The 26,792-nt window shown below is 40.0% G+C and overlaps 1 protein-coding gene across 2 annotated transcripts in view; it reads left to right on the plus strand.

Moving 5' to 3' along the window:
* Nucleotides 1-1,075: 1,075 nt before the first annotated feature.
* Nucleotides 1,076-26,792, plus strand: part of f3a (coagulation factor IIIa) — a 41,357-nt gene continuing 15,640 nt past the window's right edge. For both annotated transcript variants that reach the window (XM_057823899.1, XM_057823898.1), the window contains exons 1-3: nucleotides 1,076-1,311; nucleotides 20,111-20,219; nucleotides 20,342-20,535. In XM_057823899.1, coding sequence (XP_057679882.1) covers nucleotides 1,236-1,311; nucleotides 20,111-20,219; nucleotides 20,342-20,535 — 379 coding nt within the window. In that variant the 5' untranslated portion in view covers nucleotides 1,076-1,235. The remainder of the gene's footprint in view (nucleotides 1,312-20,110; nucleotides 20,220-20,341; nucleotides 20,536-26,792) is intronic.

Genomic DNA, 26,792 nt, shown 5'->3' on the forward strand with positions numbered 1-26,792 from the left:
CTTTCAAAAACAAACATGCTGATCAAACACTGCTGCTATGGAACTTGTAGAAACGAATCTAGTCATTACGACATATGAAGGATGTTTTCTCCATATGTTTCCCGAAACCAAAAACTCGGAGGAAAAAATGTGAAGAATGGATCAACTTGTGCGGACGTCCAAAAGACCAGTTTAACGCCAGCAAGGTGAAGCCATTCATATTTCATATGCAGTAAACATTTTGCTGGGGGCCATAGTCCTACAGAGGACAAAGAGGTAAGGCATTTTGATATTTTTACTTATTGTTTAGCGCGGTGTTTTGCCGTGCTGCTTCTGTCTGACAATGAATGGCATGAAAAAATTCAAATGGTATCTTTTCTGTTGTTAAAAAAAAAAAAAAAAAAAAAAAAAAACTTTAGTAAGGGTGTTGTGTAAATAAAATAAATTATAGAATCAAGATTTGTTACTAATGAAAAAAATTAAAAGTGTTCGTTGGCTGTCACTGAGTAGCATTTACGATCACTACACAAAAATAGCAATGTAAATTGCCCCCAAGAACGGTCAGAGACGTAAGACAACCAAAGGATATAATAAATAAGAAAGACAGGGCATATGGTGGTAAAGGATTGATTGGTGAAACAGGAGAATGTCATTGTCGGTGGCGTAAAGAAATGCACACAAGAAAAAGGTGTCGATTAAAAAGCTGACTCTGGATCAGGTCGGCTCTTTTTCCTGTCTTTTACAGCCCTTGACACTCAAGCCATCTGTTTAACTGAACATTTGTATGTTCTTCCACATCTTTGCCAGTGAATTTGGCACCAGGAATATCATTTTCGCGCAGAATTGGTACGTTTAGCTCAGTAAACATCTCGTTCGTACGCTATTTCAATGCATTTACTATTAAGGACAAACGGGAGGTTGACCCGCCTAGCAACAATCGCCAACGTCATGAATATTAACGAGCAAAAGTGACGTGTTGCTTGCTGTAAGCCATTGGGATACGAGGCAGGTCTAACACATCCAATATGGCGGACACGTCACGTAGACGTATCCCAGCAACGGCCCCCCTTAAAGGCGGGGTCTATTTGAAGGAGCATGAAGGACTGCACATTCAAATCTGAATAGTTCACACGGGCTAGAGTAGAGAAGGGAGTGAAGCGAATCAAGACTGCATATCTATCGTGTCAGCTTCGACGATCAAAGTACGGTTCAGGCGGATTATACAAATATACTTACTTCATTTGGATTCATACAAAATGCTGATGACGAAACAGAGAATAGCAGTCGGGGCACTGCTAGTACTAGTCTTTCTCCACTTAAAGCCCGTCACAGGTGAGTTTTTCCCAGTCAGCTTACTTTCATGGACGTACGTGTCAATTAACCTTTTTTTGTTTATATATATTGTATTTACACACGCAGGTGTATTTTGTTTTTGTAAGTACTGTATTATCATCCGGCGATTCTGTGTGGCCCTACGTACTTTGAGCAATATGGTATTTCCCCCCTGAAAAAAGTCATGTAACATATATAAATATTGTACTTTTTTTTTTTTTTTTTTTAAATTATATCCGAGGGACCATTTAAGTCTCCAAGCTTAAAGAAATTTAATTTGCTTTCAAATTATTTAGTAGTTCCAATATTTAAAAATGACTTCTAAAACCCATGGAATTGAAACAATTTTTATTCATCAACAATAATAGACTGTAATTTTCAACTTTGGAATTTTTATTTGTTAAACACTTTAAAAGCTGGTGAAGTGCTGTACAAGTTGCTGAATTACGAGGTTCACAAAATTTAGAGATGAGGGTAAATAAATAGCATCAAATTTAAAAAATGGTCAAAATCATAATATATAAATAGAAAAAACTTATACATACATATATTACATTTTGTAAGACATAAAGCACAGGGGAAAGCTCGGACGTTTAAAAGAGAGCAGCCCATCCCTCCTCCCGCAGCACCCCCCCCACCCCCCCCCCACCCCCCGGGATTCAGGGTGGTCCCCCGGGCTAGCCGCGCACCCATCAACCGGCCTTCATGGATGGCAGGAGGGGACGCACCACCAACACCACACCTACCCCCACCCCCGCCGGGCCACGAGCCACAGCCGCAGCCCCCCAACCGGCACGCCACAGGACCCCCAGCGGCCCACCAAGCCCAAGGCAGGGCAGGGTCCCCCGCCGGTGCAGGCAACACCCCGCTGATACACCGGCGCCCAGCCAGAGACCCGCGACGGAGCGCAGGGCGGATGTCAAGCCAGAGAAGAGAGGGGAAGGCGGAGGCAGGAGAACGCCAAGGAACTGCCACGGGGCGATGCAAGATCGGAGCCCCGACCCGCCACCCCACTCCCGCGGCCGGCAGCCCAGGCAGAGGTGAGGCCACACCCCAGGAGCCACGCCATAAGGAAAAAGTGTGGGACCCACCTACCACCCTATTACTGTGGCTGCCAGGTTCCCAGCTGGCAGCCATCACCCAGCACTGTGATGGGAGTGTGAGGGGAGGGTAGTGCAATGTATGCATTAAAATAGGAGAGCTTGGCTTGGGGCAGTGGGACCGCAGCATGGAGTTTCTGCCCAGCCGCCCGTCCCACCGCCCTTTGCCGGAGCTCTCCTGTGGAGTATGATGTGTGTGGTGTGTTTAAAAAAGGCGCAGGGATGGCGGGGCCTGTGGTGAGGAGGCAACCGTGAGGTACCCCCCCCCCCCCCCCCCCAACAGGTCCCAACCATTCCACAACGTTGATGTGTGGTGCATTAAAAACAGGGGGGAGCCGGGCCGGGACTGTAAAGCCCCGTCCCAACTCTCCACGGAGAAATGTATGAGCATGTACAGTAAGTGCCAGGGTGAAAGATATTTACAGTGCTGAAGTGAGTAGTGCGTGAGTTAAGAGGCAGGCTCCCGCGGGCATGGCCCCGTCCACCAGAACCACTGGCCGCAGGGCGGAAGAAGCGTCGGGGCCCCGATCAATCCCCGCCCCAGACCACCCACGGCGCCTCCGCAACCGCCCACCGCCCCCCCACCCACCGAGCACCCATCCCCGCACTCCGAGCAGACGGGCCCCAAGAGGCCCCGTCGATGACCCCGCCGGCTGGCCCAGGGAGGCGGACAAGACCGGAAACAGACCAAGGGGACCAAAATCCCAATTAATTATTTTTATATAAGTATAACACAACTTAAAATGGCTTCAAAAGTCTCAGATTTTTGACATTAGGTTTAATCTTCGAGTTGGCGGGGTTTAATTAGTCGGTGGAGTTGATTTCAACAAATTCCATGCAGTTTGTCATTTTTTTTTGTTAGTTTCAGAGCTCTGGAGGGGCTAAGCTAGCGCGAGTTAGTGGTGAGTGGTGGTTGAAATCAACTCCATTCGACTAATTAAACCTCCCTAACTAAAAATGTGAAAAATTGTGATCTACACCTTTAAATTCAATTATCGAATTTAATTACATCAATTCTTCTGTTGTCATTCCTATGTTGAGGCGACAAAGGGAAAAAATTGGTAAAAAGTAACTGATGGATGAATTAATTAATTACTTAATTATCAAAGTAACTAAGTTACTTTGATAATTAAGTAATCGGTAAAGTAACCAGATTACTTTTTAGGCATAATCAGTAATTAGATTACTTTTCCAAGTAATCTGTGACAACACTGTGACAACACATCTAAAAAAAAAAACAGTTCTATTGCCAGCTGTGGTAGTGCAAATTCAGAAATTTGAACTCCCGCCATCATCCATAAATCGTTCGTTCACTCAATCACTGTCAATGAAAGAATTTCACAGAGCCTTGGGCCAGATCAGTTCTCTGTCTTCATCCAGGTTGCCGCAGTTCTGTTGGCTATGTTTGCTACAAGTTTGCGTAATGTGTCAATACACTCCTTGAGCTAACATTAGGGTTGGGCTATCTGAATCTGGGGTAAAAAAGAATGAAGATTCCACCCCCCCACCCCATATCATCTGATCCAGATTCTTTTTCCTTCACAACTTGCCTTTTCTCTTTTTTTTTTTTTTTTTTTTTAAACTGACAGTTTTTTAAAGGGAAAATTCCACTGCAAAAGTAATGCTTAGATATGAAAAATATACAATAAAATCTTCCATAATTCAAACCTGTTTTGAAATAAAACAGCGGCATATTTTATAGTCTTTTTTTTTTTTTCTTTCTTTCTTTTTTAATCAGTCTCACGGTTCGTCAGTGACAAATAAAAATTCAAATGGCGTGATCGGCTATTCTCTGTAATTTTCGGCAATGACGTCAACTAAGGGAGTAGAATGTAGAAAGTCTATCATTTAGTATAGGCATCAATGTGTGACCTGTCCACAACAAAATGCTGAACTATAGCGTTATCAGTGGATTTAGGGATATCAACGTATGGATTTTTGTAAAAAAGGATGTACTTAGATGAGGGTGGGTAAGATTTGTGCAGCCATCACGGAGCAATTTTTGTGAACATGGACCGGGGGCTGTGGTGACGCGAAATGAGAAAGCACACAGGCGAACAAAGCATTTCTCTAATCAATGACTATATTTTGAATATTGCTTGAATATTAAGAGTTTTTAGGAGACACTAATCAATTTTCCAGAATGTTAACAGCGATCCCTTTAACTTCTCTCTCCTCGCGTTGTCTGCTGGAGGTTCTTCCCCCAGCTCATTATAATATCGGGAAGATTTCCATCGTCCTCAGCATATACAGTGGTATAAAAAAGTATCCGAACCTTTTGGAATTTCTCGCATTTTTGCATAAAATCACCATCAAATGTGATGCATACCAAATGACAAAAATTCAAATGTACTATATATCATAATTACATTTTTTTTTTCCATGACTGACAGGTGAGGCTCTGCCTCCCCTGAATGAACGTCACTGATCAAGCTTGCTGTTCAATGATCACGCATACTTGTTCAATCACCTGGCCTCTTCAAAGCACAGTAAAAAATGAAGTATTTGACTTGGCGCTTCCTTCAACATAAGCTCTCCCAGTTTTTATTTGGCACCAAATGACCACGGAAAACGGGAGACATGATCCTTTTAATTTCATAATAGGAACTATGAAGTAACTATTCACTAATCAACTATTCCAACTACAGTGGTATGAAAAAGTATCTGAACCGTTTGGAATTTCTCACATTTCTGCATAAAATCACCAAATGTGATCTGATCTTTGTCAAAATCAGACAGATGAAAAAACTGTGTCTGGTTTCACTAAAATCAACCAAACATTTACAAGTTTTTATATTTTAATAAGGATAGTATGAAAAACAATGACAGAAGGGGGGGAATAAGTAAGTGAACCATCACATTTAATATTTTGTGCCCCCCCCCCCCCCCCCCCCCCCCCCCGGCAGCAATAACTTCAACAAGATGCTTCCTGTAGCTGCAGACTAGGCTGGCACATTGATCAGGACTAACCTTGGCCGTTTCTTCTCTACAAAACTGCTGTAGTTCAGTCAGATTCCTGGGATGTCTGGCATGAATCGCTGTCTTTAGATCATGCCACAGCATCTCAATGGGGTTCAAGTCTGGACTTTGACTTGCCCACTCCAGAACGTGTATTTTGTTCTTCTGAAACCATTCTGAAGTTGATTTACTTTTGTGTTTTGGATTATTGTCTTGTTGCAGCATCCATCCTCCTTTTAGCTTTAACTGTCAGATGGCCTGATAAACTTTTGAATTCATTCTTCCATTAATGGATTGCAAGTTGCCCAGGTCCTGAGGCAGCAAAACAACCCCAAATCATGATGCTCCCTCCACCATGCTTCACGGTGGTGATGAGGTGTTGATGTTGGTGAGCTGTTCCTTTTTTCCTCCACACATGACGTTGTGTGTTACTCCCAAACAATTCAACTTTGGTTTCATCAGTCAACAAAATATTTTGTCAAAACTTCTGTGGAGTGTACAAGTGAATTTTTGCGAACATCGAACAAGTAACACAGCAGTGGCTTCCTCCGTGGTGTCCTCCCATGAACACCATTCTTGGCCATAGTTTTACATATAGTTGATATGCACACAGAGATATTGGACTGTGCCAGGGATTTCTGAAAGTCTTTAGCAGACACTCTAGGGTTCTTTTTTACCTCTCTGAGTATTCTGCACTGAACTCTTGGCGTCATCTTTGGTGGACGGCCACTCCTTGGGAGAGAAGCAGCAGTGCCAAACTCTCCATTTGTAGACAACTTCTCTGACCGTCAATTGATGAACATCCAGACTTATAAGGATGATTTTGTATCGTTTCCCAGCTTTATAAAAAGCAACAATCCTTGATCGCAGGTCTTCAGACAGTTCTTTTGGCTAGCCATGATACGAATCAGACAATGCTTCTCATCAAGACACTTCTTACCAGGTTTGTGTTTTATAGTTGGCAAGGCAGCTTCAAACCACTCATCAGTGATTGGGCACCCACCTCACTTAAATTGTTTAGTAAAAATTGGTTTCAATTGCTCTTTAAGTTTCCTTAGGCGCAGGGTTCACTTACTTATTTTTCCTCTTTCTGTCATTGTTTGCATTTTAACCTCATTAAAATATTAAAACCTATAAATGTTTGGGTGGTTTTAGTGAACCCAGACACTTTATTTCATCTGTGCGATTTTGACAAAGATCATATCACATTTGCTGGTGATTTTATGCAGAAATGTGAGAAATTTGAAAAGGTTCAGATACTCTTTCATGCCACTGTATATTGTCATGAAAATAAGCTTCCACGAAAAAGAAAAAGAAATTTCATCCGATTCACATCGTTTGCAAATGCTGTAAACCAGCGAGTTTTCATGTTTGAAGTGTCACCTCTTAACCGCAATTTCTGTTTTGGACAAGACTGCTAATGTTTTATAGCAGGCTAAAGTGGTTAGTACATTGTCTTTTTTTCATTAGCTTCAATGTAGCAATGCTAACGTTTTACAGTGTATAGTATAGATGTATTTTCTTATTTTGTATGTCGGAACTTAAATTCTACGAGGTTTTGATGACCAATAAACATATGTGAAAGGGACTGGAGTCTCATATGCAATCAACACGCATGTATGCCGAGTGCACACAGCACACGCAAACACAAGCACGCACAAATGTATGCACACAAGCGGCGATAAATTGCAGTCGGGAAAACTACTGACTTCATTTTTATTTACAGTGTGATAAATTGACTTGCACGTCGTGACCTATCGTTCTCTTCTGAAGCTACTTGGATGTCCTGTTAGGGCCCCGTAGGTGTGCTGGCCATGCTGGTAGGGGAGTGGCACTCTGTCCGGATGGGGTCCACCTCCCGCTCTGGGCCTCGGCGTCGGTGGGGGTCCGGCTGCACTCCCGGCCGGGTGGGGAGTGAGAGTGGCATGTGGTACAGAAAAGCGGCGGTTGGTGTGTGATTGTTTGGGTTGGGGTTTCATGAAAGCTGATTCGGATGGGCTGGGGGACGGATGGTGTTCCATCGGCTACTGCGAGTGGGGGCAGGCCATACTCACTCCATCCGATGGCTCTTACGCAGTCATTTCATTCTTTGCATGACTAACACACACATTATTGTGGGTACACGCATGACTGGGTGCAACTAGACACGTACCGGGAAATAATAACCGTTGGTGCCAGGATTAGCGATCCTGCGATAGCTGAAAAGTAGTAGGTCAACTCATTCATACTCGCAAGTGATATTTCCTGACACTATGTCCCTCACTACACATTAATAACAATGCTCTCGCACTCACCTTTACCTATCACGCTTCTATCTAATATGTTCTCTACCTTCTTGTGTCCCCTCCTCACATGGTATCCTCTAGTAAGAGTAATCCTACTGCGTAGCGACATTACTTACGTGAGGTAGCATGTGTATTCAATTGTGGTTTTGTATCACTAATCCTGCTGTTCTTTCTTTCTCTGTGTTCCTCAATACCTTTTTCTGCTTCAACACAATAGATTTGAGGTCTGTAAGCATAACAAGAATTCATACATAAGGCGTACTGTCAATTTTGGGAAAAATAAAGGGTTTTATGTGCGGATTATAGTTTGAAAAATAGGGTACTTGTGCCAGATTTGTGTCTGCGTGACTCATGTAGAGGGTTGTGTATGCAGGACTGGGCTTTCAACTGGCACTCTTTTGTGATGTAGTTAGTAAGCAGTTCACGTGTCAATGTGTGCATCAACGCCCGCATGACATCACGGTGGTGATCCTGCTCGCAGTTTCTTCACACTCACCCGCGTCTCATTGAAAATGTGCTGCAATATCTCACCAGTCCAAATTTTAATTTGAGCTTTACAGTAGACAGAGGTGTATCAATATTATATATATTATATAAGTCCCATTGTCATGATTTTTTCCACACTAATTAAATGATTAAATCTTGTCAAAGGGAGTTCAAGAAGACTCACACTGATCCATATCTATTGAAATTGTGAAATTAAAATAATAAACGTGTAGTCTACCACCTTAGTCTATTACCTTGTCTAGAACCAAATATGGAATGAGTAGATTCTATTGTCTTCAAACCAAAGGGTTTCAAATTACACTGGAGGTTAAGTTGGTGCAGGAAAAATGAATGATTTTTAGCGAGGTATAAAGATAAGAGCCGAGCTCCGAAGCTCCATGTTTGCTTCTATCGCCATGACAAGAGTGAGGGAGGGGTACTTTCTGAATAATGTTTCTCAACTATGTACAGTGGTTCCTCAAGATATGAAATTAATTTATTCCTGAATAGGGTTTGTATGATTTTTTTTCATTCAATGAATTGCGTTTTACAAGTAAATCGCCTAATTCTATCCGAGCTCTACTAAAACACCACATTCAAATTTGTGATCATGTTAAAACCAGAATAAAACAAGTTTGAATTTTATAAACGAAAACACAGGGCCGTTCCTGACCAATTTGGTTCCCTAGGCAACATATATGCTGGTAAAAGTGCTTCACATCACTTGAAAATCAGCAAGACACAATTTTAGTCCCTCATACACTTTGTCCAACTTTTTCTAAAATGGGAGAGTCAGTAAATTTAACTGACACTAATCCACACCTGGCTGAAAACTGAAAATATTTCCTAAACAATAGGCCTGACTAATGATAGAGTATAATTTAGCCTTAGCAGTATGTTATCTAAACTCTATGTAAATAACCGCTAGCTTGCAATTGCACTAAGTATATGTATTTATTAAGGGTGTAACGGTACATGTATTCGTATTGAACCGTTTCGGTACTTGGTACTCGATTCGGAACGGACGCGTACCGAATGAGTTTCTGACGTAATGTAACCCTTACTTTTCGAGGCTGTGAGTCAATCGGGTTACAGTTTCTTTGTGTAGATTATATTTACTCCGTCTTCTCTACTATAATGAGGACCAACACAGTAGGACAGTATATAACCCAGAAACGTCAACAGCGCAACAACGTGGCCGCCACGAGAACGCAGTGAAACGCTGGCGTTAAAGTTGATCAGCCAATGCACAACAGCCGCAGTGCGGCCGCGTGTTAGACGCGTCCCAGAAGCGGCTCAACGCAATGCACGCGAAAAGAACGGCAGAGTTTATTATTTGACGCGAGACGCGGCCCTCCTGCGTCAATACTACTGGCTAGCAGACCGGGCAGATCGGAAGTCACTCATGTAAAAATACGGTGGATCCGGTCGATTTTCAAACTAATATGCAATCGTAACCCACTTTTTGAGTCCATCAGATCTCCTGAGTGGTAGATCGGGGCACAGTTGACTTGTCTTTCTTGATTTACAGTTGTCTTCTCTGCTATAATAATAACCAACACGGCCCCGTGTTCAACACAAAACCCTCCTACCACGACAAAACAAGTAGGAACTAATATTCACATAGGAACTAAAGTTATACAACATAAAATATACAATATAAATGAGTACTACATCACATTTGTAAAAAACAAACACATAATAAAATAAATAATAGCCCATTTAAATGAAATAAATTGAAGTGAGCTAAAACACCTGTAATTAAATAATAACAATAATACACAGATCCTGCTTACACAATTAAATTGATTGATTTCTGTGTGGCGCTTTAAGTTGAGAAAATCCACCAATAAAGCTTTCGAAAACCGTTCGTAAGGGTAAAAAAATGATTCATTGAGGCATTTCATTTGTAAAATACATGTTAAAATCTTTGTCATTGGGATTGTTTTTCTCTTAAGCACAGGACTTCTTTTTTTCTTCTTTCTTTCAGAAAGAAAGCTGACCAATACGTGGGGTCTGAAAGGCAAATTGTTGTTGGATTATTATCTTTAAATACCCGCTACTTTTTGAGCAGAATTCTAGCTTTGTATAGGCTACTGTTCCTATTGTTGAAAGCACAAAAGTGTGTAATAAACAACTAGCACATTTATATTTTGCATTTTGTTTTCTTACTGTACCGAAAATGAACCGAACCGTGACCTCAAAACCGAGGTACGTACCGAACCGAGATTTTTGTGTACCGTTACACCCTAGTGTTTATGCAATTAAAAAAAGTTTTTTTTCATCACAACAAATCCTTTTCACGTTTATGCTCCTCCTCTTTCTTCATGACGTCGCTCAATTGCAGAGGACTGCAGGGGGGTCCCATCAATGGCAGCCAGTGAGCTAACCTAGACACTTTTGCAATTGAAGATTTTGGTAGCAACCTGTTGGTTCCTTTTTTTTTGTAAAGAGTGTAACCTTTTTAAAACAATATATTGATTCTTGGTGGAAGCATATCGATAATCTTTTGGGCTACAAAGTATAGCAATATATCACCTTTTTCATGTACAGTTATCCCTCGCCAATTCGCGCTTTGAAATTTGCGCGGTTTAAAAAAGTATTTATAAAAAAATTCAAATGAAAAAATGTGCGTCATTAATTTTTGTGGCGGGAGAGAATGTTTCCGAGCAAAACATACAGTAAATGACTCACTTGTGAATGATTTATACACTGTAAATGATTTATACATTCCTACGGGCACTCATCCGAAGCATTTAATTGGTTCCTGGTACGAGACTGAGAATGAGCACCATCGAAGCCACCCCTACTATGATCGACACGATGAGACCTCTAATAACAGTGGCTTTATTCCGTGAGCTCATTGGTTTCGCACCATCGGAACCGCCCCTATGTTAACAGATCCATTGCAAAGCTCCGCCCCCTTGCAAAACTCTGACAACTCAAGGCTCTATGAAACTGTCTCTCAGTGAGTGTGACTAAATGAACGAACAATTTGTGGATTTTTTTATGAAATGTTTTTTTAAAAAATTCGTCTACAAGCAGACAGAGAGGGTTGCAGTATGCAGTGGAGCAAATGTGTCCATGGTATTAAAAAGACAGGAGACCATTAGGGCTGTCCCAAACGATTATTTTTCTCCCGATTATTCAGCAAACTTTTTTATACGATTAATCGACTAATCTTATTTTTTTTTTTTTTTTTTACTAATTTAACAATTAAAGTTTTTGTTGAGTCTTATTAATTCACAAAAAACATTTTGGAAAACTTAAATTCTTTATTAATGTACAGATAATAAACATATAAATAACATAACATAAATCACCATGATAAATCACAAACAATGAGGTCAAATGCTGCTGTGCAAAAGAATGGAATTTAAACGTAAACACTGACTTCACCTTTCCAACAGGAGTCAAAACAATTCTTACTATCTCTTTTTGTGGTATGTCTATATTGTTCTGAACATTAAAATGAAGGAAGGTGAGCGTGTCTACATGCTCAGGTGTCAAACCTTTTTTTGGTAACAATGTTCCCAGCAGCTGAGAAAAGACACTCTGGTGTTGAAGTTGCAGGCACTACCAGGTACAGTGGTATGAAAAAGTATCTGAACTAGAGCTGTCCCGACTAGTCGACATAGTCGACGTCATCGATGACATAAATCCGTCGACGAGCACAACATCCCATCGACGGTTAATGAAGGGTTAAAAAAATATATATGCGTGGAAAGTTCAGAATGTTGGACGCTTGGTATGCAAGCAGGGAAAGCGGCACAAAGCCAAAAAAAGAAGCGCACCAGAGAGTCCAAAACATTGACTTATTTTTAAAGAAACAAAGGAGGGTACACTGTTGTGTTCTGTCTCTTCAATGCCAAGCTTGGCTGCACGTCGGCCGTGAATGATAACGACAGGAGTCCATCGAACTAACTAATGACATGTTTTATTAAAGTTGCTAAGCCTGTCGCGATATGCAATGAGTCCATTTATCGCATGGTAAATAAAAATGAGGGCTGTCATTTTCACGTCTGCATTTTATCGCTGGGCGCGCGTGCGTGCATCCATTTGTGCGTGCGTGCTGATGGCATATGAGACTCCAGTTCTTTTCTCTCATCAACACGCTGTAGAATTAAAGTTCAGACATACAAAATAAGAAAACACATCTATATTAAACACTATATACGTTAGTATTGCTACATTGAGGTGAATGGGGGAAAAAAGACGACCTACTTTAGCCGGCTATAAAACAGGCAGCCTTCTCCAAAACTTGCAGTTAAAAGGTGACACTTCAAACATGGAAAATCGCTGGTTAACAGCATTTGCAAAAGAAAAAAAATCTATTACTGACACCACATGCAATCACAAAAAGTGTTTTTTTTGCGGAGTGTAAAGCTTAAATTAGCGGTTTAGCGAACGTACTTCCGGTGAACATTTCAAAATACAAGCATGTCATGTTCGTCATATAAATAACGATTTCTGGAGTTAATCCCACATACTTCAGATTCTACACTAAGAATACATTTAAAATGACACCCTTTATGAAAAGTCTGATTGGCAATTAATAATTATTATAATACTATTATATATAGTACTACAGTATACTATAATATTAATGCTAGGTATTTTTTGAAGAATTGTTTTGGATCATTTTGGAAAGGTGAAGTCAGTGTTCTGAATCTGTTTACATTCCATTCTTTTGCACAAGTTAATTCTATCAGCATTTGAAGTCATTGTTTATTTGTGATGTCTTATTGTTATTTATCTGTTTATTTGTACTTCAATTAAGAATTTAAGTGTTCCAAAATGTTTTTGTGAATTGATAAGCGTCAACAAAAATTTAATTGCTAAATTAGTAAAAAAAATAATAATAATAATAATTTTAAAAATGTATAAGATTAGTCGACTAATCGTAAAAATAGTCGGCTGACTAATCGAGAGAAAATTAGTCGTTTGGGACAGCCCTAATCTGAACCTTTTGGAATTTCTCACATTTCTGCATAAAATCACCATCAAATGTGAACAGATTTTTGTCAAAATCACACAAATTAAAAAAAAAAAAAACTGTCTGCTTTAACTAAAACCACCCAACCATTTACAGGTTTTCATATTTTAATGAGGATAGTATGCAAAAAATGACAGAATGGGGGGGGGGGATAAGTAGGTGAACCATCACATTTAATATTTTTGGGCTCTCCGTTTGGCAGCAATAACTTCAACCAGACGCTTCCTGTAGCTCCAGATCAGTCTGGCACATCGATCAGCACTAATCTTGGCCCATTCTTCTCTACGAAACTGCTGTAGTTCAGTCAGATTCCTGGGATGGCTAGCATTAATCGCTGTCTTTAGGTCATGCCACAGCATCTCAATGGGGTTCAAGTCTGGTTTTTGACTTGGCTACTCCAGAACGTGTATTTTGTTCTTCTGAAGTGGATTTACTTCTGTGTTTTGGATCAATGTCTTGTTGCAGCATTCATCCTGTTTTTAGCTTCAACTGTCTGACAGACAGTCTTAGGTTTTTTTAAGTAAGTCAAAAGGTAGGTAGAGTAAGAAAGCTTTCCCAGCTTTATACAAACCAACAATCCTTGATCGCAGGTCCTCAGACAGCTCTTTTGACCGAGCCATGATGCATATCAGACAATGCTTCTCATCAAGACAATTCTTACCAGGTGTGTGTTTTATAGTCGGCAGGGCAGCTTTAAACCACTCATCAGTGATTGGGCACCCTCCTGACTTAAATTGTTTGGTAAAAATTGGTTTAATTTGCTTTCTAAGTCTCCTTCGGCAGAGGTTTCACATACTTATTTTTCCCCCTTCTGTCATTGTTTGTATACTCTCCTCATTAAAATATGAAAACCTATAAATGTTTGGGTGGTTTTAGTTAGAGCAGACACTGTTTTTACATATGTGTGATTTTGACAAAGATCAGATCACATTTGGTGGTGATTTTATGCAGAAATGTGAGAAATTCCAAAAGGTTCAGATACTTTTTCATACCACTGTATGATCTGGCCAAAGAGCGAGGTTTGGAAAAATTGTGCTACTTCTTTGTTTTAACCTGAAAATAGATAAAGCAGAGCGCATACTGAAAATATAGCAATGATTTTGAATAAAAGGCACACCATGTCATAGTAACAAAAATTGAATATATAGTATTAATATTATAGTTACTTACATAATAACCATAAATATGCAGCATGAATAAATGCAAAAAGCATTAACTTTGAGAGAGTGGCATGCAGTCAAGCTGACCCCAGCCATATGCTAGGTGTGCGTAAGAAGAAATGTAATTTGTGTGCGTCAGTGTCCAAACGTAAGTACATCTTCCTTTTTTTTTTTTTTTTTTTCTTCTTTTTCTAATAGGAAGTTTGTGGTGTTTACTTTGGACTTTCAGTGCTGGGGTCTTGACAACTGAGTTATATTTGATTCTATTTGTGTAGTGACAGGCAAGTAAACACGTAGGCAGTCAAATGTTAAATAACTAACGTTAATAGTTAAGTCTACGTTTGTACTACATGCTATCAATTTTTTTTTTTTTTTTTTTTTTTTTTTAATAAATCGATCATTAACTTACCTTTGAGCAACCAAAGGTGTCCTTGAGTGACTCTGTCTTGGCATTGTTGTTTATGTGGTCGACGACATAGTCTTATCCATAGTTTGCATTTGGCGAGCTTTCTTTTAGGCTTTGAAAATGGCACCAAAAAATTCCTTCCCTCAATCTTTCAGGGTACCTACAAAGTTAGGTACATTTTATCTTTTTTTATGCGAGGATTCCAACAAGACCTCAAGGCTCATTTTGAGTGGGGCTTTTCAGCATGTTCACAAGCTTTGAGAGCACCCAAAGCCAACTACTAAACCTCCACAACATCCGGGGGAATTTAATCCTATTTTACATTTTTTTAAAATGGGGTACTCCATGGGGTACTCCATCTTTCCAAACACTTCCAGGACTATTTTTACCCGCTTTCAGAGCACTCAATCCTCCAACATTTCTACTTTTTTTTTTTTTACCTGCAAATGAAACATCTTATCCCCACTACATGTTATCCAGGAGCTGTGCCAAGTTTCTCCCACGCATTACAGACTGACTGCATCAGGAAATGATAGAAATATTTTAACAATACGGCCACAGAATGTCTACGATCTCCACGGTCCTCCCCCGACCTCCGTTCGCCAGTCTTTATAAGTTAAGTTGACAATTATTATTGTGGTAACATCACCAAAAAAATCACCAGCTTAGTCAGGTTTTTAATCATTTATTTCAGAACTTGTGTAACACAACATGCCTACTCTCCGCCACACCTGAACATGACACGTGAAGGTAAAAAGTCCTCTCTCACTCATTCACGTCAGCCACACGATGCGTTCAGGTACACCACGCTAAACACATCTGCCACATTACAACCCAATTTGTTACATTATTAGAGGTATATTTATTACTATCATTATATTATGATATGATTTTTAATCATAATTAGTTGTTTTGCTCTGTGTAATTGCCATTTGTAATGTTACCAGCAATATTTATTAAGGATTTAGTGTAGTGACATCCTATTCTATGCTGCCTGATCGCTAATCTTAGCACACGAGTACCTGTAATAGCGTACCTTACAAATGCTATTTTTAGACCGTGATGTCGCATCGTAAAGTAGAAGTGGGACATTATAGACGCGCCCTCGCTTACAAACCATTCTATTTCTGGTAGTTTTCTCTTGTAATTTTTCAAAAACGAACATGCTGATCAAACACTGTTACTATGGAACTTGTAGAAATGACTCTAGACATTATGACATATGAAGGATGTTTTCTTCATACGTTTCCTGAAACCAAAACTCAGAGGAAAAAATGTGAAGAATGGATCTTGCGCGTACGTTTAACACCAGTAAGGTGAAGCCATTCATATTTCATATACAGTAAACATTTTGTTGGGGGGCATGGTCCTTCAGAGGATGAAGAGGTAAGCCATTTTGATATTTTTTACTTATTTTTTTGCGTGGCGTTTTGCTACAGTTGTGGTCAAAAGTTTACATACACTTGTGAAGAACATAATGTCATGGCTCTCTTGAGTTTCCAGTTATTTCTACAACTCTGATTTTTCTCTGATAGAGTGATTGGAACAGATACTTCGTTGTCACAAAAAACATTCATGAAGTTTGGTTCTTTTATGACTTTATTATGGGTGAACAGAAAAAAGTGATCAAATCTGGTGGGTCAAAAATATACATACAGCAGCGCTAATATTTGGTAACCTGTCCCTTGGCCATTTTCACTTCAATTAAGCGCTTTTGGTAGCTATCCACAAGCTTCTGGCAACCTTCTGGTTGAATCTTTGACCACTCCTCATGACAGAATTGGTGCAGTTCAGTTAAATTTGATGGCTTTCTGACATGGACTTGTTTCTTCAGCATTGTCCACAAGTTCAAGTCAGGACTTTGGGAAGGCCATTCGAAAACCTTAATTCTAGCCTGATTTAGCCATTCCATTACTACTTATGATGTGTGTTTGGGGTCATTGTCCTGTTGGAACACCCAACTGCGCCCAAGACCCAATCTTCGGGCTGATGACGTTAGGTTATCTTGAAGAATTTGAAGGTAATCCTCCTTCTTCGTTATCCCATTTACTCTCTGTAAAGCACCAGTTCCATTGGCAGCAAAACAGCCCCACAGCATAATACTACCACCATTGTGCTTGACGGTAGGCATGGTGTACTTGGGGTTAAAGGCCTCACCTTTTCTCCTCCAAACATATTGCTGGGTATTGTGGCCAAACAGCTCGATTTTTGTTTCGTCTGACCACAGAACTTTCCTCCAGAAGGTCTTGTCTATGTCCATGTGATCAGCAGCAAACTTCAGTCGAGCCTTAAGGTGCCGCTTTTGGAGCAAGGGCTTCCTTCTTGCACGGCAGCCTCTCAGTCCATGGAGATGCAAAACACGCTTGACTGTGGACACTGACACCTGTGTTCCAGCAGCTTCTAATTCTTGGCAAATCTTCTCTTTGGTGATTCTCGGTTGAATCTTCACCTTCCTGACCAATTTTCTCTCAGCAGCAGGTGATAGCTTGCATTTTCTTCCTGATCGTGGCAGTGACAAAACAGTGCCATGCACTTTATACTTACAAACAATTGTTTGCACTGTTGCTCTTGGGACCTGCAGCTGCTTTGAAATGGCTCCAAGTGACTTTCCTGACTTGATCAAGTCAATGATTGATCAAGTCAATAATCACTCACAAGAAATTGCTAATTCGTGTTGCTGTATGTATATTTTTGACCCAGCAGATTTGATCACTTTTTCTGTTAACCCATAATAAAGTCATAAAAGAACCAAACTTCATGAATGTTTTATGTGACGAAGAAGTATCTGTTCCAATCACTCTATCGGAGAAAAATCAGAGTTGTAGAAATAACTGGAAACTCAAGAGAGCCATGACATTATGTTTTTCACAAGTGTATGTAAACTTTTGACCACAACTGTATGCTGCTTCTGTCTGACAACGAATGACCTGAAAAAAATATTAAAATGGTATCTGACTGCCACTGTCACCTTTTTTGTTGTTTAAAAAAAAAAAAAAAAAAAAAACTTTAGTAAGGGGGAAGTGTAAATAAATTATAGAATTAAGTTTTGTTATCAATGGAAAAATTAAAAGAGTTTTGTGCTTTGTTGACATGTCCTCAGCAAACTGTTTGCGGGCTTTCTTGTGTACTGTCTTTAGAAAAAGCTTCCTCCTGGGGTGACAGCAATGCACACCAATTTGATGTAGAGTGCGGCATATGGTCTGAGGACTAACACAGGCTGACCCTCCCACTCCTTCAATCTCTGTAGCAATGCTGACAGCACTCCTGCAACGAGTCACATGACATTTTGGAGGGAAAATGACAAGCAGTACTCAATTTGGACATTTAGGGATGTACGTTTTTTCAAAGGGGTGTACTCACTTTTGTTACCTGGGGTTTAGATATTAATGGCTATATTTTGAGGGGAAAATAAATGTACTCTATTATATAAGCTGCACACAGACTACTTTTCATTGTATCAAAGTGTCATTTTGTCAGTGTTGTCCCATGAAAAGATATACTTAAATATCTGCAGATATGCGAGGGATGTACTCTCTTTTGTAATACACTATATAATCAGCATTTCGGACCCAAAAAGACAACAACAAAAAAATCCCAAATGTTTTTGTGATATTGATCTCCCATTGACAACCAAACATGCTCAACGAAACATTTTGAAGTTTGATAATATTTATTCATCTTGTTAGGAAAAACATTTAATAATAAAAAATAAAAAAAGACAATAGTTTTATATTTGATAATTCAACAGAAAAAGCAGGTATCATCATCTGTGTTTTTTTTTACTTTCTACCTATTATGGTCAAAACAGGTTATATCCAATACACCGACAGTGTAAAATAGTGAATATATATGTACAGTATATATCCTCTAACACAAAAAGGACACACATCACCTTATCAAAACTATATATAAGTACATACAATCAAGCTTCTCGAACACACACATCTATATACAAATTGAAAAGATTGATAGTGGGGCCCAAAAAATCAAATGCAACATTGAAAAAGTCTCTTCAAAAATATTGACAATAAAGTACTTAAGTTCAATTTTTTTCAGGCATGCCACTCAGTTTCCCCTGAACAATACACAGGGCTACTTCATACACTACGCCACACAGCCCTTTTTTCCGCCATTAACGCAGTGCTGTCAGCCTTTCATTCTTCTCGCTCGCTGATTCATCTGAAGAAAACAATGACAGATCTGGCCCATCCTCTCCCTCAAGTTGATGAAATCATGCATTAGCTTTTCGATTCATTCTGCACGTTTGAAAGTCGTTCGCTCAATCCAACCCGCCGTCGCTCGCTACCTATCCTTAAGTGGTGCCTCCCTCGGCAATTTATAAATATTCACATTACGTGAGTCTGTCATGACCTCACAATGGCTCCTGGAATATGTAGTTTTTCATGGTGCTTTCGGTTTTGAAAAACGACAAGAAATGATGGAAATATGGACATAAACACATGGTTCATGCAGCGTGTTACTGTTTATTTATGAGGACAATAAAACTATAAAACCCAAATGAAATTATCTCCCGTTTGACTTGGTCGATTAACTTCAAGTAAAAATGGGCATGGACCTCAACTTCCGCACTTTCAAATGAGACCAACCAGCAGCACGTTAGTGATGGAATTACAGCGTGACGAGGCTTCAAAGATGATATGCGTAAATGTGTCAGCGCCGACACGTTCAGTGTTAAAGGGTTGAATAGATTTAAATGCCTTAATTTACAGTATATGTGAAGTATACAATATGTAAATAAAAACTGTTTACGTCGATCTTTTTAATTTTTATTTATTTGGGGGGCGGGGTGGGGGCAAATCATACTTCGCGGTTTTTCACTTTGGGGGGTGGTTTTGGTCACAATTAACCGTGAAAAATGAGGGATTACTGTATTGTCACAACCCCAGTCTGCAGGAGGATTTTGCTTCCAAATGCAAATGCAATCAAATTAAAAAAAACACTTCAACCAAGGGCACACTTCCATTTTGACCATCTTATGCATGAAACAGTTCAAAATATTGGAAAGTAGTAGTGCCTTTATAAACAAGATTCTTCCTGCTAGGATGCACATGATCTGATGTCGCTTGATATTTTAAGAAGGAATTCCGATAGTGTCTTTAATTGCAAGACAATACACAATACACTTTCAGTTAGTGATTGTGTTTAAATGTGTTAATTTTTTCGTATAAGAAGAATGTATTTTGAATTCTATTTTTTTTTTTCATTTTGTTCATTTTCAAAGGTTGATTTTTTTTTTTTTTTTAAATACAAGCAATGACTCAAGAGCCTCATTAAGACTGAACTTAGGATGTCAAGTACGGGGCAGCAGATTGTCGGCAACATTTTTTATGGTTGCAGTAGTACTAGAGCTATTCATTTCAAATGATTTGTTTTGATGAATTTTGCAGGCTCTTATCCCAGGGCGCAGAAGGTCACCTGGAAATCCACCAACTTTAAAACCATTCTGACCTGGGAACCATTACCAACGGATTACTCCTACACTGTAGAATACTCAATGTAAGACCTTACATTGGACATGCACAGTAGTTGTTTTTGCGAACAAATCTTTGTCTCATTTTTCTATCTTTGTTGTCAGTATTTATACATGTGTAATGGATTGTGTGTGAAACTTGCTGCAGGGTCTCCAGGGACAAACAGAGAAACTCTAATTGCATACGTATCTCGACAACTACGTGTGATCTGACTGGTTCACTGACGGATTTAAATGCCTGCTATGTAGCCGATGTCCTTTCTGAACCCCCATTGGGAGCGGCCTCTGACCTCGTCGAGTTTCCGTACACACGCTCGTCGCGGTTCTGCCCCTTCAATGACAGTAAGTTTCTTCTTCTTCAAAATACATACAGTATCATGTGACAGAACTCTAAAGAACTTCTAAAGAACTTTTTTTCAATTCTGTAAATACATGGGTGTTCATTTTGATGGCATTGACCCTTGCAATCAGGGAAATCAGTAGGGACCATCGTTCCAAACCCTCTTTAGTGCCAGTGAAGAGGGACGTAAAATTTGCTTCCTATTTTAAAGTGCCTTTGACATCAAAAAGCATGTTTATTTCATATTACCTGCAGTATTTTATGCTCCTGAATAAACTGGACCGCTTGGATGTGTAGGGTGGCAATCGTTTTATTTATTCAATTTTTGAATCCCGCGCCATGAAAATGAGTGACTTCCGGCTCCAGTCCCGGGTTGAGGACGAAAGTAAATGTGACGCCACCTGTGTCAGCATCTCACAATACCTATTGCTTCATAGCATGCAGATAGACTGCGGATTCAGCCGATTTTGCGGATTAATTCATTTATTTTTCGCATCACGCCAGCCAAATGTGCTGCAGAGTTTTGTTGCTGCACCAGGGAGAGGCATGTGAGCCTTTTCGGGTTTCAGAAAGTTCCCATTCACCCCGAAATAAGCCAAAACAAGTCCGACAACTGTGGGACCATTGGACTTTCGAGGAAGTGGGTAAAGATCGTGTTTTGTATTATGTCAAATACTGGGATGATAGCACACGTTTTAATACGGAGGTGACTTGCATTTTGCGGCCGACAATGCTCTTTGTCCACCGAGAATGCCACTCGGCCGACGACTGGTGGCTTGTCGCAAACCTCCCTCGGTCCTCTTCGATTGCCCGCCGGCAGAGCGCTATACTTGCCTTATTGCCCTATTCGTGTGCCCGTTGTTCTATCAAATTTTGCACCCCATCAAAAACTTTAACTTTGTGTTAAAAATGGCCGCGATTACAAAGTTAACACTAAAAACTTTAAACAAAGGAATATTTACTTATGTTTGATCATGGACGGACATGTTGAAAAGTTTTCCTCAGACACATCCTGCCATGTTAGCTGCACACAACAACTGCACACCGCTCTTTCACTGTTTACGTCTTTGCCATGTAGTTAAGCATTAATTTTCGCCATATTCGTGTTGAACATGTATGCTTACGATGTTACTTGTTTATTTAGGAATATTTACTTATGTTTGATCATGGACGGACATGTTGAAAAGTTTTCCTCAGACACATCCTGCCATGTTAGCTGCACACAACAACTGCACACCGCTCTTTCACTGTTTACGTCTTTGCCATGTAGTTAAGCATTAATTTTCGCCATATTCGTGTTGAACATGTATGCTTACGATGTTACTTGTTTATTTAGCACCTGTGGATAACATTGAGTCCAAATGAATGTAAAAGAGAGTATTATAAGGGTGCAAAATTTTGCAGAACACCGGCAACAGACCACTATCCTCAGGCAGCTACCGCTCCTCCGACATCAGCCGGTCTGTTTGGCGGTCATTCTCCAGCTGCTTCCCTGGCAAATGAGCTCCCCTGCCCGCAGCAGGGGAACAACATGCTATCACTTGCTCGCCGCTGGAGGGGTTGCCGATCAGCGAAGACAAACGACAACCCAGTCGCCGTGTGATATGATCCATGGTAGTTTTGTGTGGTTTTTCGCTTTGAAAATCGAGAATAAGACTTTGGAACGCTGCTCAGTTCGGGTTAGCATGTCGGCTAGTTGTCACACCTCCTGGTTTGTTTACGCGCTCCGAAGCCGGTAGGGAAATGACAAAAGCCGGACTAACTGCGGTGGCATGAAATATCATTCGGGAGGTGCAAGAAGTCGACATTTTTGACCATTATGGAGTAATTTTGCAATGTCATACAGAATAAATGCATTTTTAATATTTCATATTCCATTTAGCACAAGACTGATTTGTCATGACTTTACCATTTATTTAGCAATTGGGGAAAAATGCTTAGATAAAAAGAAAATCCTGTAAAAATATTGGAGTAGAGAGATTGAAACAATCAATGACATTTTGCTGCTCCCTTCGTCGCATTTTCCTCGTTCTGAATAATTCCCCCTCAATGGGCTGAATTCTAAATCGGATGAAATCGTTAAATTAAATTAAAAACTAATTTGTCGTCATCTGCGCGTTGCCAAATTGTTGTATATAGTCAAATCGTCTCAAAATATGATTCTAATTCACATATTTAACATAATTCTAATGCTATTTAAGACTTTTTATTAATGCTATGTAAGACTTTTATCCTGTCATAGGCACTTTAAATGTGAAACATATCTTCTGAGTTACAAGGTAAATTGTTTTTCAGCTGTTTTGAAAGGTAGATTATCCAGGGGGAAAGTCTTGGCAGCAGTATTGAGAGCCATCAGCTCGCTTTTACTCAAATGGAGTTTATAGCAGACAACTAGAGCTGCCGCTATCGATTATTTAGGTAATCGACTAATCTACCGATTAGTTTGAATATTCGAGTCATCGGATTACGGACATGCGTCGAAGAATAAGATTTAGGAGATGTAAAACAAAGCAACAAGTGTTTATGTCTGCAATGGTATTTCTTTTGGCTTGCTAAGACTGCACTTTCAAAAGACCATTAAAGAGCATACGACAGGAGAAAAAAAGTCTTAAATAGCATTATTATGTGAACCAGAATCATATTTTGAGACGATTCGACTATATACAACAATTTAGCAAAGCGCAGATGACGAGAAATTATGTCTTTTAATCTGCCGGTTAGCCACGCCTACCATTATAGGGCTCTAGCATCCCCAACGGGTGGATGACGTCAGCGGGAGACAGGGCTCATCGGTTTTACTATAGACCCCAATCACCAACGTCACACAATCACGTGATCGCTATATTGTGCCGCCATATTGTCCGTCATTGTGTGTCGTATTGTCAATGATCGTAGTTTGTAAAGATGGATTCACTTGCAAATTATGGAAGCCCCAGTGCTTTCAGAAGCTGTAAACTCATTGGATGAGTTACATAAAAGCCGTTATTTGGAAAAGCTTCGGTCGATCCAGTCGCCAGATCCATATTTGATGCCCAAACCGATGTTTCCTCCCGTCCGGTCCGGTCCTGTGCGTCAGAGCTCGTCCTGAGACCACAAAATTTGGCTTGAAAAGGACCAGTCAGCCCGTCGAGGGGGAACTATTCACAACGAGGAAAACGCGACGAAGAGAGCTGCAAAATGTCATTGTTTCTGTCTCTTAACTTCAATGTTTTTACATGATATTCTTTTTATCCAAGTATTTTCCCCAATTGCTAAATAAATGGCATGGTCATGACAAATAACAGTCTTGTGCTAAATGGAATGTGAAATAATAAGAATGCACTTATTCAGGACGACATGGCAAAATTACTCCATAATGGTCAAAACTGTCGACTTCACCTTTACTGTCGCACCTCCCGAATGATATTTTATGACACCTATATCGGACATATGTCATTTCCCTTCCCCGGCTTCGGAGAATGTAAACAAACCAAGAGGCGTGACAGCCAGCCGACATGCTAACCCGAACCGAGTGATGTTTCAAAGTCTTCGAAGCGGAAAATCACACATAACTAGCCCGGATTATTTGACATGACGACTGGGTTGTCGATTGTCTTCATGGATTGGCAAACTGCCCGGCGGAGAGAAATTTACAGCTCGTTCCCCGGAGGAGGGCAGCTGTGGTTGTTGTGCAGCTAATGTGCATGTGGAGAGCTTTTTACATGGCTATCAATGATCAAACGTAAGTAGTCCTTTATTTAAAGAAAGTTTGTAGTGTTTACTTTGTAATCGCTGTATTCGTATTTGACATAATACAAAACAAGATGTTTACTCACTTCCTCGTAAGTCCAATGGTCCCACAGTAGTAGGGCTTGTTTTGGCCAATATCCACGGTGAATGGGAACCTTTTGAAAATCCAAAAAGGCGCACACGCCTCTCCCTCACACAGCAAGATTTTTCTGCAGTCGTTTGGCTGCCGTGATGCGAAAAATAAACGTTTTAATCCGCAAAGTCAGCTGAATCCTTAGTCCTCATACACAACAGTACTGCTGTATAGTGAAGCGGACTCCTTCTCCCGTACACGTCACAGCTCCCTCCTCCTCAATGCAAGACTGAAGCCGGAAGTCACTCATTTTCATGGCGCTGGATTAAAAAAACTAAATAAATATAGCAATCGCTTCCACACACATCCAAGCGGTCCATATCATTCAGGAGCATAAAATACCGCGTGTATTATGAAATAAACATGCTTTTTCATGTCACATGCACTTTAAATGTGAATACAAAATAAAATTCCTGAGTGTTTCTTCAAACTATGCAGAATTGCACTTTCATTTCACGAGAGCAATAAATGTATTAAAAACTAGATTAAAACACCTGAGCTAGGCCTCAAATGGTATAAAAGAAAATAAAAAATAAGGATTTAAGTACAACAACAAAAGCAATTGGCTAACTTGCATAGCCGCTAGCTTAGATGCTATAAAATGCTACTTTATTTATTGATTTTATTTTTTTGCAAAGCTCTTAACAAGGTTTGATATTTTAAGAAGGAATTAGTGTCTTTAGTTGCAATACATTTTAGTTAGTCACAATACACTTTCAGTTAGTGATTGAGTTTTAATGGCTATTTTTTTCAATAACAAAAACGTATTTCAAATTCTAATTTTTGTGATTTTGTTCATTTTCAAAGGTTAAAATATATATTTTTTAAAAGACAAGCAATGACTCAAGGGTCTCATTAACACTGAAATGAGGATATCAAGAACAGGGCAGCAACTTATCTTTGGTATTATTTTCCACTACAGAGATTGTCGTCAACGTCATTTATGATTGTGTTTATGGGTCTTCAAACACACATTCCTACAAAAAAGGCTAAATATACTTCTAAACTACTGTAAATAGTGAATGCATCAACAAATATATTAGCTCAAACAAAAACATACCATTCAGTATGTTTGTCTTAACAGGGAGGAGCTGGTCTCAGCCATGTTAAATGCATATTCCCTGTTGCCATCAGGAGCCAGTGTATCCACCAAAATCAATAAAACTAAATGCAAGTTTCAAAAGAAACCATTACAACGTCACTCTAATTAAATGAATCTTCAAAGCAGCAAAATTTGATTTGAAGCTTTTTTTGGCCATCAAATTACTCGAGTTAATCGTTGCAGTGCTGCGTACAACAGCTTCTAACAGTAGGCCATCAGCGTACCGCGACACTTTGTGCTCAATTCCATATCTAACGATCCCCTTTATGCAGGCTTGTGAGCGTAAGGATTATTGCTCGAGATTCCGCGGCTAGGGGGTGCTGCAAGGGACTGAGGGGGCAAATCTGTCGTGTGGACCATTGTAAAAAAAAGTAGTGTATTTTCCGCACTTTACGTTGTACCAAAAAGCCTTAAATTTTCTCAAAAGCAGACCGTGTGGCTTATATATGGATCAATATTGGTTAATCATGGCATGACATTCTCTTTGGCGCAGCACGCCAGCACCATCAAGTGGATGTATAACGCAAGCCCAACCACTACTACTACCACTACTACTTTGCCTTATAATGCAGTGCGGCCAATATTTAAAAGCAGTTTTACAGTGCCTATGACGGCAAAAAGCATGTTAATTTCATATTTCACGCGGTATTTAATGCTCCTGAATGAAATGGACCGCTTGGACGTGTGTGAAAGCGATCGATATATTTATTCCATTTTTTTAATCCCGCGCCATGAAAATGAGTCACTTCCTGGATTGACGAAGAATGCGAATGTGACGTCAGCAGCCTAATCATCTTCAGTATACAGCCAATACTACAGTATGCAAAACGACTGCGGATTCAGCTGATTTTGCGGATTATTTCGTTTAGTTTTTCGGATCACGTCAGCCCAATGTGCTGCAGGCTTTTGTTGCTGCACCAGGGAGAGACGTGTGAGCCTTTTTGGGTTTCAAAAAGTTCTCGTTAATGGATAATGGTCAAAACAAGTCCGACAAATGTGGGACCATTGTGAGGTTAGTAAGCTACGTGTTTTATATTATGTCAAATACTGGGATCATGGCACACATTTTAATAAGGAGGGGGCTTAAATTATGTGCGTGACAATGCTCCTTGTCCACTGAGAAGGCCACTCGCCAGACGAAGCCACCCCTTCGGTCCTATTCGCGTGTCCGCCAAGAATGCACTGTCATCGGCTTAGCCACGAGCAGTCCCCTGCTCCGACGTCGGCCGGTTTGGCTGGCAGATCCAGCCCACTTGGTCCTATTCACGTGCGTGCCGAGAATGCGCTTTCCTCGG

Source organism: Corythoichthys intestinalis, chromosome 20, assembly GCF_030265065.1.
Source record: "Corythoichthys intestinalis isolate RoL2023-P3 chromosome 20, ASM3026506v1, whole genome shotgun sequence".
Classification (NCBI taxonomy): domain Eukaryota; kingdom Metazoa; phylum Chordata; class Actinopteri; order Syngnathiformes; family Syngnathidae; genus Corythoichthys; species Corythoichthys intestinalis.